The sequence below is a fragment of the Neodiprion pinetum genome, chromosome 6 (genome assembly GCF_021155775.2).
Source record: "Neodiprion pinetum isolate iyNeoPine1 chromosome 6, iyNeoPine1.2, whole genome shotgun sequence".
Lineage (NCBI taxonomy): Eukaryota > Metazoa > Arthropoda > Insecta > Hymenoptera > Diprionidae > Neodiprion > Neodiprion pinetum.
In genome coordinates, this window is record NC_060237.1 from 5,321,971 (window position 1) to 5,334,377 (window position 12,407).

General features: G+C 36.6%; 3 protein-coding genes across 3 annotated transcripts in view; all 3 read left to right on the plus strand.

Annotated features, from left to right (window-relative positions):
* The first annotated feature begins 115 nt into the window (after positions 1-115).
* On the plus strand, positions 116-5,159 carry LOC124221837 (mucin-22-like). The gene is made up of 12 exons (XM_046632185.2): positions 116-1,053; positions 1,273-1,578; positions 1,779-1,967; positions 2,061-2,171; positions 2,271-2,383; positions 2,547-2,691; positions 2,783-2,874; positions 2,966-3,200; positions 3,440-3,766; positions 3,915-4,074; positions 4,422-4,561; positions 4,659-5,159. The coding sequence occupies exons 1-12, from the start codon at positions 1,011-1,013 to the stop codon at positions 4,721-4,723; spliced, it is 1,926 nt and encodes a 641-aa protein (XP_046488141.1). The 5' UTR covers positions 116-1,010; the 3' UTR covers positions 4,724-5,159.
* On the plus strand, positions 4,977-8,313 carry LOC124221838 (uncharacterized). Its single transcript, XM_046632186.2, has 12 exons — positions 4,977-5,056; positions 5,255-5,557; positions 5,673-5,761; positions 5,851-6,010; positions 6,090-6,214; positions 6,371-6,581; positions 6,654-6,813; positions 6,872-7,017; positions 7,100-7,262; positions 7,348-7,559; positions 7,716-7,831; positions 8,000-8,313. Exons 1-12 carry the CDS (start codon positions 4,978-4,980, stop codon positions 8,117-8,119), a joined length of 1,884 nt encoding a protein of 627 aa, XP_046488142.2. The 5' UTR covers position 4,977; the 3' UTR covers positions 8,120-8,313.
* A 228-nt stretch (positions 8,314-8,541) lies between these two features.
* The window catches only part of eIF5B (eukaryotic translation initiation factor 5B), a 55,452-nt gene continuing 51,586 nt past the window's right edge, over positions 8,542-12,407 (plus strand). Inside the window, exons 1-10 of the mRNA XM_046632167.2 lie at positions 8,542-8,832; positions 9,257-9,519; positions 9,600-9,782; positions 9,874-10,157; positions 10,235-10,433; positions 10,558-10,896; positions 10,978-11,184; positions 11,280-11,716; positions 11,828-12,045; positions 12,176-12,378. Of these exons, the coding sequence (XP_046488123.1) occupies positions 8,786-8,832; positions 9,257-9,519; positions 9,600-9,782; positions 9,874-10,157; positions 10,235-10,433; positions 10,558-10,896; positions 10,978-11,184; positions 11,280-11,716; positions 11,828-12,045; positions 12,176-12,378 (2,380 nt within the window). The 5' untranslated portion in view covers positions 8,542-8,785. The remainder of the gene's footprint in view (positions 8,833-9,256; positions 9,520-9,599; positions 9,783-9,873; positions 10,158-10,234; positions 10,434-10,557; positions 10,897-10,977; positions 11,185-11,279; positions 11,717-11,827; positions 12,046-12,175; positions 12,379-12,407) is intronic.

The following is a 12,407-nucleotide window of genomic DNA, read 5'->3' on the forward strand; positions in this document are numbered from 1 at the left end:
AAGGCATAATATAACTTATTCTATTTCCTAACATCTAATGATTTGTCTATTGCTGCTTCTTATCTATGAACTGTTGCCACGATACTTTTTTTTGGATCAAAGTATTGATGCACAGAACTCAGTTTTTACTATTAAAATCGTAAATATAGAAATCATTATCATTTGACGTAACTAATGGGTATGCAAATACACAAAATGAAATAAAAAATAAAAAATTGTTACATAATTTCTCATTATCAATATTTCAGTACAACAATACACATCCCATATTTTTGCTTTGATAAAGTAACCCATTATATTTTATTCAAAGTGTAGATATCCTCATTAGTGGGAAGAAGTGCCTATCTTAAAGTATATGCCGATAATCTTGATGAAGGCAATTGATTTCAAGGCAAAAATATAATAATCAAGTTCACGTTAGATATTGATGATAATACGATAATCAGACAATAGTTAAATTACAGTTATATCAGGTTTGGCATAAGTTTATAAGCAAATGTACACGTATAATTTGTCTGTGATTTTCAGATTACCGTCCTATCAATAAGTATTTTATCGCAGGTTTTATTAACACGACTATTACACATGATATTATATACATATTATCACTTGATTTTCTGAAATTGTAGTGAACTGTACTGATAGTACCATGTTCATAATCAATAGCAAAAAGACTTGGAAAGTCTCTAACACTCTATTGATGGTGAATGCAACAATAAACCAGTAAACGAGACAATAAAATTTATTGCCGTACAGAGTTATATCAAGAATCATGCTACATGATAGTTAAAACTTCATGATCTAACACCTGACAACAGTACTAGGCATGTTGCGTGCGTGATAAATATCAGTCCATGAAGTAGGTTTAAGATTTTAACACTGAGTGGGGACAACCGAATGATAGATATATGAAGTGCCAATCATAAATTTGTGAAAGATACTTTGCACTCTGATCAGTTATCATTCAGTTACCTACACCATTCAGGGTACATTGTACCATTATTGTCACAATGTGGCTACCAGTGTCATTACTCATAGTTTCCCTGGTCGCTGGTATGTAGGAATTCAATCTAAAATATTAATTAAGAAAGTAAAATAGTTGAGCCAATTGAACATATTGTTTAGAAACTTTAGAAACTATTTGTTAGCACCGTTTCACATGTTATTATATTTTCTTCACCTTCGGTTCAAATTTTTGTTAATTCCAAGCCTGAAAATCAGTGACTCAGACCAATTTTACTGTATTCACTATTCCATGTCCTTTTTAAACAGGCCAATGCCAGACGATCGTCGAAATCGATGTTTCTGAGTCAAGGGCTTTCCAATACAGTATCAGTAACACAGAAATTGAAGATTGTCGTGTCACACTGCCGAGTGGAGATACATACGAACTGCTACCTAATGACACTCTTATATCGCTGGTCGATGAGAGGTACACAGTCTCCAGCTCTGATCAAACTGTAACGTGTGGTCTTTCCATCGATGCCACTACTTTCTCAGATAGCGGATCATATTTGTTGAACATAACAGATACAGATGGTGTTTCTTACCAAGCCAACTACGTCTTGCGAGTTCAAGGTTCGTATTGTTACTATCGCTTAAATATATCTTAGACTAGTTGTACCTTACTTTGTGATCTAAAAAATGACTTATCTCAATAATCCTAATCACTGTATTGTGCGTGATAGTAAATAAAAAGATGCCACTTTAGAATACTTGAATAATAAGGGGATAAAATCGAAACATGAAATGTCATCATTTTTCAAATCTCGTTACAGAGAGGACTTTCATTTGGCCATCAAGTACAATTGATCTTATCGCCACTGGATCAGTGTATATATTTCTTCCAAACATTGAAGAAACTGTTCAAAATTGTTATGTAACTCCCCCCGGGAGTGAGGAAGTAGAAGTGAAATACGGTGCCACAGTTAGCAGCACTATTACACAGTGGAGTCCCAGTTCAAACTGTAAGTATATCATATATGAAAAAAGAACATTTTCTTTAATTTAAACTCACAATCAGCATTGCAATGATCTTTAATTGTAATGAATTTCTACAGCATGGTGTGGTGTAGAGATTATGGATGTCAGCAGCGCGGGATACTGGAAGTTGACAGCAGCTGTAAATTCCACCCATCATTATTACAATAGGACTTTGTTAAAGCCGCAAGGTAATTAGACAAGTTTTTTGAAAACTAAAGTTAGATGACTAGAAATTTTCAGATTGAGGAAAGAATCGTTGTAACCAACTATTTATAAATGTTTCTTAGATTCTTCAATTCTGACTAGTACTTCAACGGTTGTTACTTCGGCTGTAGGTCAAAGTTTGACCGATTATATTGGTCACCAGAATGCCAGTTATTGCCAATTGACAAATCCGCAAGTAAGAAACTATAACTTGCACACATACATAATATATGTGAAATAACTTACATAAGTTAATTGACCACTCTATAAAAATTGTTACTGCTATATCGACGTTTCATGCATTGACCTTTAATTATAGTTTCAAACAGAAACTAAATAACATTCCTAATGTAATTCAGGGAGAAATCGAACAAGTAGTGGCTGGACGTTGCAGCTTCAATTTATCGATGGTTACCACTCAACATAATGGAACTTGGATAGCTTCTACAGGATTGAAGGGGTTTGCTACTGAGATAACGGAAGAGATTGAATTGGATGTTGCGGGTAATGCCTTTAAAACACTGTAGAAAATCTTGTATAGCTTGAAGCACAACACTCTGGATGAAAATTTATTGACTAATGAATTTTTATATAGCAATCTCATACATCTATGCTGCATCTTCTGAGAATGAAGTTATCAGCGGAGCAATTGATCTGTATTGCAGAGTTGATGGAGTGGAAAGCGAGGTAAAAAGAAATCAATCTTCATCTGTGCAAAGTATTTCCTGTTTTTAGCACGTGAAAAGGACCTTGTCATATTTGAAATGTCCTATTTCAGGTCTGTCGGTTTGTATCCCCAGACGGTACTGGTGTCTCTATGGTAATTGGTGTAGGTAATGAAAAGTATGCACCTTATTACGATCCTAACGGGTTGTACACGTGTGGTTTGACTATCTTGGAGTTATCCAGCAATGATTATGGAACTTGGACATGTTATACCGGCGCCGCAAGTGACTTGAGAATAGGATATATTTCAGTTACAGCGGATGAAACTGAAAACGATACCACCCGATGTACGACCACATATTGATACTGATAATCTTTTCCACAACATCCTCAATACATAGATAATTGGTGAACTAATTTTTAGAATCAATTCAATCTTTCGAAATTGTATACATTACCTCCTTTGATATTCAGATCTTTGTGAATAATTATTGTTCATTTATGAAACAATATGTACACAACATTTTATAGAGAGTGTAAGCAAATCATTGTATGCTGTAACAAGAATTTTCCCATTTATTTCTAGCCTCGAGCTCTTCGACTACGTCGATCTCGGTTTCGGAGTCGTACACGGCATACAGTGTTTACAACGAGTCTTTAACATTGACCTGTAGTGCTTTAACAAGTCTGAACTATTGCTGGTTCAAGCATCCGAATGGTTCTTATTACGCAGCTGTCCCTGATGCATCTGATAATGGGTTATGGGTTTATTCTGGAAATGGCTTGTCCCTTGGTTCGTGTGCAATCACTTTTACATATTCAACATATAATGATACTGGGACTTGGACATGTAACATGGGTATTACTGGGCAACCGACAGATGTCAGTGTCGATATCACCGTTAAGATAACATGTAAGTGTTTGAATCATACACTAGTTATCTAGTGTGATGAAACTTCTATTAGAAATGTTACTTTGCTAATCAGTGCATAATATTATTTGCAGATCTTCACCTTCTGTTTTAATTTAAATAATAATTTGCTACATTTAAAACCTTGCAGCAAGCGCTTTGGCAGCTACATCTATTGAAGAAAGTGATGGTAATGCAGCTGTTGTGTGTACTGTTTTGAATACCACAAAAGCATTGTCCTACTGTCGTTTTATTAGGCCTGACGGTGTTGGCATCAATGCTCTGTATGCTGATAGCGATTCTAGATATAGGTGAGTCTCAAATTAATAAAAAATTGATTATACGAATTATCTTCAGAAAATGAATTTTAATCTTATCTGGCTTAGTTTGAATGTAAGTGACACATTTACATCAACAGTATCATCACAGTAATGCCGTGTCTGCAGATTGATCTCACATGTTCTTATCTACTTGTACTTGTATTGGGCGTTGTAGAGTAAATCTTTTAATATTGATCTATCGATTCTCACGTTTTAAAAAGATACTAGGTGTTAATCGTATACCTAATTTATACTATGAAATATAAACTGTTTTCAAACAGCACAAACCTCTGGTTTTGTAGTAGAACACATTCGATTACATTGGTTCATTATTCCAGCCTGACCGGAACTCCTGCCCGAGGAACATGTGGCCTTGCAATCTCTGAAGTTGAAGATGTTGATATAGGGACATGGGTTTGTGCTGGAAGACTAGAATCTTACAGTTCTGAAATTTCCGATACATTCAGCCTGAGTTCAGGTAAACGTTCTTCTACGCGATAAAAAACTAATGTATCGACATGTATCCAAGTTCCTTGACCATATGTTTGAAACTAATGATATTTTCTTTCTTTTAGCATCGAAAATTGGATTCAGCTTACTTCTGCTAGGAACTACCACACTCAAAACTTTCTTTTCCTGAGACCGTTTGCTTACGTTTTGATTAGTTTTGAAATCTGTGTAATTTTCACTTCATTCTCGATGAAATAAAAGTGATTTACCCGGTATGTCAAAAGATTACTACACGTTTGAAAGCTAGGATGAGGTTGGCATGTCTGTTCTTTTGATACATTGTTCTTGTGTAACTGATAAATATAAGACATTGTGTAGATTAAAAGTTGGGTACGGTAATGAAGTACATAATTGATGCATTTTCTACTCAGCATTGCGTTGGAAATGGCACGACCAGCATCAATGGTTTCTAAAAACTACCTAACGCTAAGTCTTGGCTTTGCCGTTTTTACTTCTGTGATAGGTAATTACGTATATTAAGGTATCAGCAATTGTAAAATATGAATTTTGCGTTACGTATCACACTTACATGACAGATTAAATATATATTGCCACACAAATACGGATTATACATTTTTTTTTTTGCGATAAAAATAATTTTCAATCATAAATCAAATATATTATATGTTGCAATCACTAACTTTAAGCGTAATTATACTAGCATCAGATCTAAGGCGTATCTTACCGCTGGATTTGAAAATTCGAGAAGGAGAAGATCTTCAGCTTCGCCTGACAAGTGCATTACCTAACACGGTGTTGTGCTATGTAAAGACACCGTTATTAACAAGCTTTAACCTCGAGAGCGGAGAATCTGACAGTTCGAACAGAATAAACTATTGGACAGAGAATGGGGAATGTGGCGTTAGAGCTCGAAGTGTAACGAAAGATGATACAGGAAGGTGGAGACTTACTGCTAAAAATGCTAGTCATACGCTTGTAGATGCAACGTTCGTGGAGGTCTTAGGTAAGTAACTTATATGCAGAAACTTTGAATTAGCTGAACCAAGTAATTATGGAAAGTAATCCATCGTAATAACCAGAATAAAAATAACTGAGCGTTGTTGTGTCATTAATTTTAGATAAAGTGAGCGAGTCAGAGAAAAGTTATGATATCGAAAGTGGCTTAGAATACACTCTGATGCTTAAAGAAAACACCAAGTATTGCTCGGTAAGTTATATTATTTCTTCATGACCGAGAAAAATTTTTATTTTTAATTTTAACCGGACTTAATTACATGAATCTGATTGTGGGTACAGGTTGACCAACCTCATTCTGAAGTGACTCTCCTCGTAGGTGGGGAGTGTAAAGTTGAACTACAGCAACCTACCGCTGCCATTCGGGGCAACTGGAAGGCAACAACAGGAGTAGTTGGTCAATTGCAGGAAATACCTGCTAAGGTGGAACTAAATGTTTACCGTAAGTCTCGGAACACACACATTTGTCAAGTAGCGTCTTGTTACTGAAAAATTTTCTAACACTATGTTATACCCTGTAGAAGACCAGCTTGCAGTTGGATATGTAATACATCATGATTCCAATACCATAAATGCTTACTGCAACCTTAGGGATAGTGAAAAGGAATTGGAGTTTTGTCGATTTGTACGACCTGACAGCACACAGGTATTTATTACCGCTTGCGAGAATACATAAAATTTCACCAAAAGAACGAATGGACACGATGCGACTTGCTTCGTTGGGCTGCTATTAATTTTGGAAATATTTGATATTTTGGTTGTTGAATACTGGCTTGTGAAGGTTTATAAAAGTGACTTTCAGACAGGCTATCAATTGAGTGAGGGCTTACACAGCGGAAGGTACGGGTACTATGGAGCAGGACTCAAGAATGGCGAGTGCGGTATAACAATTGAAACGCCCACGCAGGAGGATTATGGGCAATGGCAGTGCTCTGTTGGTGTTAAGGATGAAGTCCCATTTGGTACCTACGTTCAGATATCAAGTGGTACTAATCGTGCTGCAGTTATTAGAGGTAAATTGGAGAATGGGAACTGACGACACAATTATGTAAATAAAGATATCAGTGAAACAAAATTGTTTTTAGGCGAAGCTTTACCAACAGAAGCAACAGCTACTTACGTACATGGCAAATTACAGCTCAGATGTGAAGCTAATGTCCCAATAAGTTACTGTTGGTTCCTCGGACCAGATGGCGAAATTTTCACACCGACCCAATCACTGCAGCAAGAAGACCTTCCATACAAGTATTAATCTATACCACTGCGATGTTTTAACTTTAACGGAAATTTAACTTTTTCACAGGTATATTGGTAACGGATTCGGGAAAGGGCAATGTGGTATGGAGATAAAGACTGCAGAAGTTAAACACGAGGGACAGTGGACATGTCACATGGGTCCTAGTACACCTGGGTTTGAACTAATATCCACTATTGATGTTGCGGTTTCAGGTAAGATTAACTTGAAAAATCTGAATATTATGCTTTCGACAAAGCAATCAAAACATGCATAATTTTGAAGTTTAAATTCCAGAGACACCTCTGGCAGCAAAGAATCGTCACATCAGTACTATAAATCAACGAACTTTGACCTTAGAATGCAGAACTGTTCCCGAAAAAATTTCTATCAGTTATTGTAGATTCCTCATGCCTGATGGTACCGGAATTCATATAAGTGATGAAATATCTGAAAATAAGTAAGAAATAATACGTGATCAAACGGGCGTCAGACTATTTGTAACAAGCACGAGTGACGTAATTATATCTGTGCATTATTTACAGCCCATTGTTACTTGGAAACGCACATTATTCATTTTATGGCGATGGCTTGCGATTAGGTGGCTGTGGATTGAAAGTCGACAGGATATTGCCTAAGCACTTAGGCACTTGGACTTGTGCTGCTCGTTTAGAAGTTTCGATAAACAATAGCGAAGTATTTGACACGATCGTCGTATCAACTACAGAATCATCATCACAAAACGCTGCTGGAGAAGGTGCAGGTTTTATTTAGTAATGTTTATAAATATCAGTTTTAGGAAAAGTCATCTTTTCAGCCGAAGATGATTTTATTTTTTTAATCATTAGTAACTATGACATACGCTGTTTTAAAAGAATGCGTTAATCTATAATAATTTTTTTTGTAACTATAGAAAATCTAACTGCCAGTGCAACTGCTGGTATAGTATCTGGAGTACTAATCTTGGCAGGACTTCTCGCAGCAGGATCTGTGTACACGGTGAAATGGATTAAGGCCAGGCAATTGCAGGTAATTTGAATGTCTTGACAATGTGTAAAAATTATAAAATTTACGAGCTATATAATCGGAATTTTTATGAGAATTATATTTCTACATCGGAATTTTTATGAGAATTATATTTCTACATAAGCAGATTTCACATGCAAACTTTATATGATTGCCTTTATTACGTTTCAGGACAATACCAGCAGACTAGAAGTAATTTCTGTATCCACAGACGAATCCAGAAGAAGTTCTAGTTCAACGAATTCTGGCATTAGTTTAGCAGACATGGCACCTCGCAATGGACGGGCATAAGTTATCGGATTGTAGTATAAAAATACGAATGCTTTTGTTAAAAATTGAGAATGGCTAACAACTGAAATCCCCGAAAATTTTTTTTTTTTTGTTTTATCGTTAAACTGAAGTCAATAAATCAAATTATCGTGCAATGCACGGATTGATGAAAGTTTCTTCAGAACGACAAGTAAACGAATGAATGACTTAGTTTCGTTTTACAGCGGCGTAAAATCATCTTTTTTCTCTGCCATTCTTTAATCAGTCGCATTGACACAGCCCGGAATAATTTTCGAATATAGCTTATAAAAGTATCAAGCTAACTTTTGAAACGCTTTGATATCGCGTCATGCGATGCTCTTCTAATCATTTTAAGTTCAAAAATGGCGCCATGCGCACCAATCGATAGTCCATCTGAAGTTGGCTTCAACGATTGTGTGTATGCGACTGTATCCGATAGGTGCGATACCACGATCAAAGCGCTGCCCATGTGGTCGAAAATCGGTTACCTTCGTACCCGTGAGGTCTCTCTCTGTTACGGTCACGTTCGTCTTCGAAGAAAAAACCGGTGCCTGTACCGTTTTTCACGGAAGGAAAATTTTATTTTCATGTTGCAAAAACCCGTGAATTCAGACAAATATATCAGCAAGCGTAAAAAGATTGTCAAACAGTGCGAACGAGATCAAGATGGGTAAAGCAAAGAAAGGAAAACGAGCTGGCAAGGAGGAGGAGATGTGAGTTTATTTTCAGACAGATTGCAGCATTTCTTGTGCCTTGAAGGTCGACCACTTAGATCTTTCTCTTTTATTATTTAATTTCTAATGTCACTTAACGTAAGAAATGACTTGTGTCAAAAATTATTCCCATAACCAATGGTCAAACTTTCTCTAACCAATCAAGAAACATATGTTAACTTCGTTGCATAGGTTATGTTAGATGCTAACAGCAACACAAACCTATTTATGTCTGCAATGAATACTGGATTTCTATTTCCTTTGCAAACCAAAGGCAGTCAATACTTCCTGTGGAATTGAATAAAATTCAATTTTACAATTTAATCTATTTACTTCTCACTATTTACTCTGTAAACATTCATCCTACGATACAGTTCATCATTTCCTAAGATGCAGTGGTATTATTTGTTCTCTGAATTTGCAGGGACAGTGATGTCGACGTAGAAGATCAAACCATCGAAGAGCCTGTGAAAACAAAGGTCAAAGGAAAAGATAAGAAAAAGAAACAGGGAACTGATGCAAGTTCTGAGAAGTTTAATGAAAAAAAGAGGGATGAGTCTACTGATGAGTCCGAAGATGAAAAACCTAGGGCGAAGGGAAAACCTAAAAAAGGAAAAAAATCACAAGATTCAGATGATGATTTTGAAATGGAAAAGCCAAAAGTTGTGGCTAAAGCAAAGGCAAAAGGCAAGGCATTCAATTAGTTCAAACAATTCTGGACTTGCTTTGTACCCAAACGCTGATTGCAACTTTATTTTTGACTCTAGTTCCAGCTAAATCTGGCTTTGCTCTTCTGCAAATGGAAGGCGATGATGATGATGATAATGATGACGATGAGGAGGATATACACCTGAGCGACAATGATTCTGAGGAAGCTGTTAGCGTGAAGAATACTAAGCTGCAACAACAACAAAAGAAACAAGAGCCTCAAGGAAAAAAAGGAAAAAAAGGTATTTACTCAATTGTTCAATAAGGTATCTTAATAAAGCCTTAGTTTTACGATTTTTATCAGCAGTCCAGAATTTTTCCGATATTTGATAGGTAAAAAGAAACGTAACGACAGCGAAGAAGACATTGAGAAAGTGCTGGCTGAATTAGAGCTTGAATATTCTGGACAAAAGAAAGAGCCGGCAATTGTAGAAACTGTAACGGAAAAACTTCAAACAACGAATATATCGAAGAAAGATATCGAAGAAAAAGATGAAAATAAGGAAGACGAGCTTAATGAGAATGAAGGAGAAGGTGGAACTGTGAAAACGGCTGCTCAGAAAAAAAAGGAAAAGAAAGAACGAGAAAGGCAAAAGAAGTTAGCCCAGAAAAAAGCTGTGAGTAATCCCAAATTGCATTTAAGAGTACTTGATTTTTCGAAACGGTTTAATCTATCAATTACTTTACATTACAGGAAGCGGTTAAAAAATCCGAAGGTGTCACTTTGTCACAAGAAAACAAAACAACGGTTGAAGTGATACCCAAACCGACTGAAGAAAAGGTTGATCGTACAGAAAAAGAAACGGATTTAGTTGAAGGTGACGATGATGGTGGTGAAGAAGATAATAAGAAGAAAAAGAAAAAAGGTGCCAAAGAAGATCCAAAAGACAAAGGTATTATTGACTACAATATAGTTTCTGTAATAGTTACAAAGCTTGTGTCACATATTTCTTCTTGTATGCATTTACTGGTTTATCTTGTTATTGTAACTTCTGCTTATATTATATTTGTTTACAGACAAAGGGAAAGGTCCTGGCAAGAAAACTATTGCTGCAATGCAAGAAGCTTTGAAAAAACTCAAAGAGGATGAAGAAAAATTGAGACGTGAAGAAGAAGAGAGAATTAGGGAAGAAGAGATGCGGGAAAAAGCGAGATTAGAACAATTACAGTTGGAACAAGAAAGGAAGGAGAAGAAGAAACTGAAGGAGAAACAAAGAAAAGAACGGTTGAAAGCAGAAGGAAAACTTCTAACAAGCAAGCAGAAATTAGACAGGGCAAGAGCGCAGGCGATGATTGATGCTCTGAAAGCAAAAGGTGTAGATCTGCCAGATGTTGGCGAAAAGAAAGCACGGCCAGGTGAGCAAATATTCTAATGCTTTTGAATATTCGAACCCCCTGAATGTAGAGTACTTAATTTAAACAATATTCAATATCTAGGTACCCGAGTGAGACCCAGCAAGGTGAAGCAACAGCTGAGTACGGAAGAAAAAGAGAAAGATGAAGAAAAAAAATCAGAGAGCGTCGAAAATCCAGATCAAGTGCAAGTGGAAATAGTAGATCAGCAGTTGCCAGAAGAGCCTAAAAAAGAAGCTGAGGTTAAGGACTCTTGGGATGCTGAATCTACAGAAGAGGAGCAGGAAGAAGGTATCTTACGCTTGTTTTAGTTCATTTTTCCATATTCTAAACTTCACAGACACGTTATTTCACAGTTTCTTTAATTTCATTTTTTATTATTGAAGATCAATTTGAGGAAACGTCGAAACCGGAAAAACCAACAGCGCAACAAATAGCCAAGTCCCAACAGTCACCGGGCAAGAAGGAATCGTCTGCAAGTGAATCTGAGACTGTTAGCGGTAGCGAATCTGAAACACAATCTGAATCTGACGATGACAGTGAACCTGATGACAAAAAGACTGATGCCGAACGTAAAAAAGAACGTGCCAGAAACAGGATACAAACTCGCAGAATTGAAGCAGAAAAGAAAAAAACCCTAGACAACCTTCGAGCAGCTGTGGTATGCGTACTGGGGCATGTAGATACCGGGAAAACGAAAATTCTCGATAAACTTAGGAGAACAAATGTTCAAGACGGGGAGGCAGGTGGTATTACTCAACAAATTGGTGCAACCAACGTACCGATAGAAGCCATTCAAGAATCTACACGATATGTCAAAGGCGTAAGTTTTTTCAGTACCATGAATTTTAACGGATTGTCAATGAGAGTTTTAATTTTTATCTTACGGAAAGGTATTCTTATGAAATGTATTAACGAAATTTCTGTATTTTAGTTTGCAGACAAAAAATTCAAGATTCCCGGTCTTCTGATTATAGACACACCTGGGCACGAATCGTTTAGTAATTTGAGAAACAGAGGATCATCACTCTGTGATATCGCCATCTTGGTCGTTGATATAATGCACGGACTGGAACCGCAAACAATTGAAAGTATTAATTTGCTCAAAGCAAAGAAGTGCCCGTTCGTTGTTGCTCTCAACAAAATAGACAGGTAAACAATGCACAGATCAGAAGTTATTTGAATCATAGAAATTGCCTTGATTCTTCCTATTCAATTCGATCAAACATTCCAAACCGCTATGAAATCTCTGCCTAACATTACGTGACTTTTTCATCATCAGATTATACGATTGGCAAACAATGAGTCGAAAGGATGTGCAAGACGTTATAAAAAATCAGGCGCCCAATACGCAACGAGAATTTGAAACAAGGGCGAAGGAAGTGGTCGTCCAGTTCGCAGAGCAGGCTTTAAACGCAGCATTATTCTATGAGAATCCAGATCCTCGGAGTTACATCTCTTTAGTGCCAACCAGTGCCGTAACGGGTAATATGTAATACCGAACTTAAGTTTTG

What these genes read in the sequence shown, in the direction of transcription:
- LOC124221837 (XM_046632185.2), top strand. Translation starts at nt 1,011, where the DNA reads ATGTGGCTACCAGTGTCATTACTCATAGTTTCCCTGGTCGCTG. An exon ending in TGAAAACGATACCACCCGAT is followed by an intron (nt 3,201 to 3,439) that starts GTACGACCACAT and finishes ATTTATTTCTAG; the next exon opens with CCTCGAGCTCTTCGACTACG. An exon ending in TACATTCAGCCTGAGTTCAG is followed by an intron (nt 4,562 to 4,658) that starts GTAAACGTTCTT and finishes TCTTTCTTTTAG; the next exon opens with CATCGAAAATTGGATTCAGC.
- LOC124221838 (XM_046632186.2), top strand. Translation starts at nt 4,978, where the DNA reads ATGGCACGACCAGCATCAATGGTTTCTAAAAACTACCTAACGCTAAGT. An exon ending in TACGACCTGACAGCACACAG is followed by an intron (nt 6,215 to 6,370) that starts GTATTTATTACC and finishes AGTGACTTTCAG; the next exon opens with ACAGGCTATCAATTGAGTGA. An exon ending in ACAAAACGCTGCTGGAGAAG is followed by an intron (nt 7,560 to 7,715) that starts GTGCAGGTTTTA and finishes TTGTAACTATAG; the next exon opens with AAAATCTAACTGCCAGTGCA.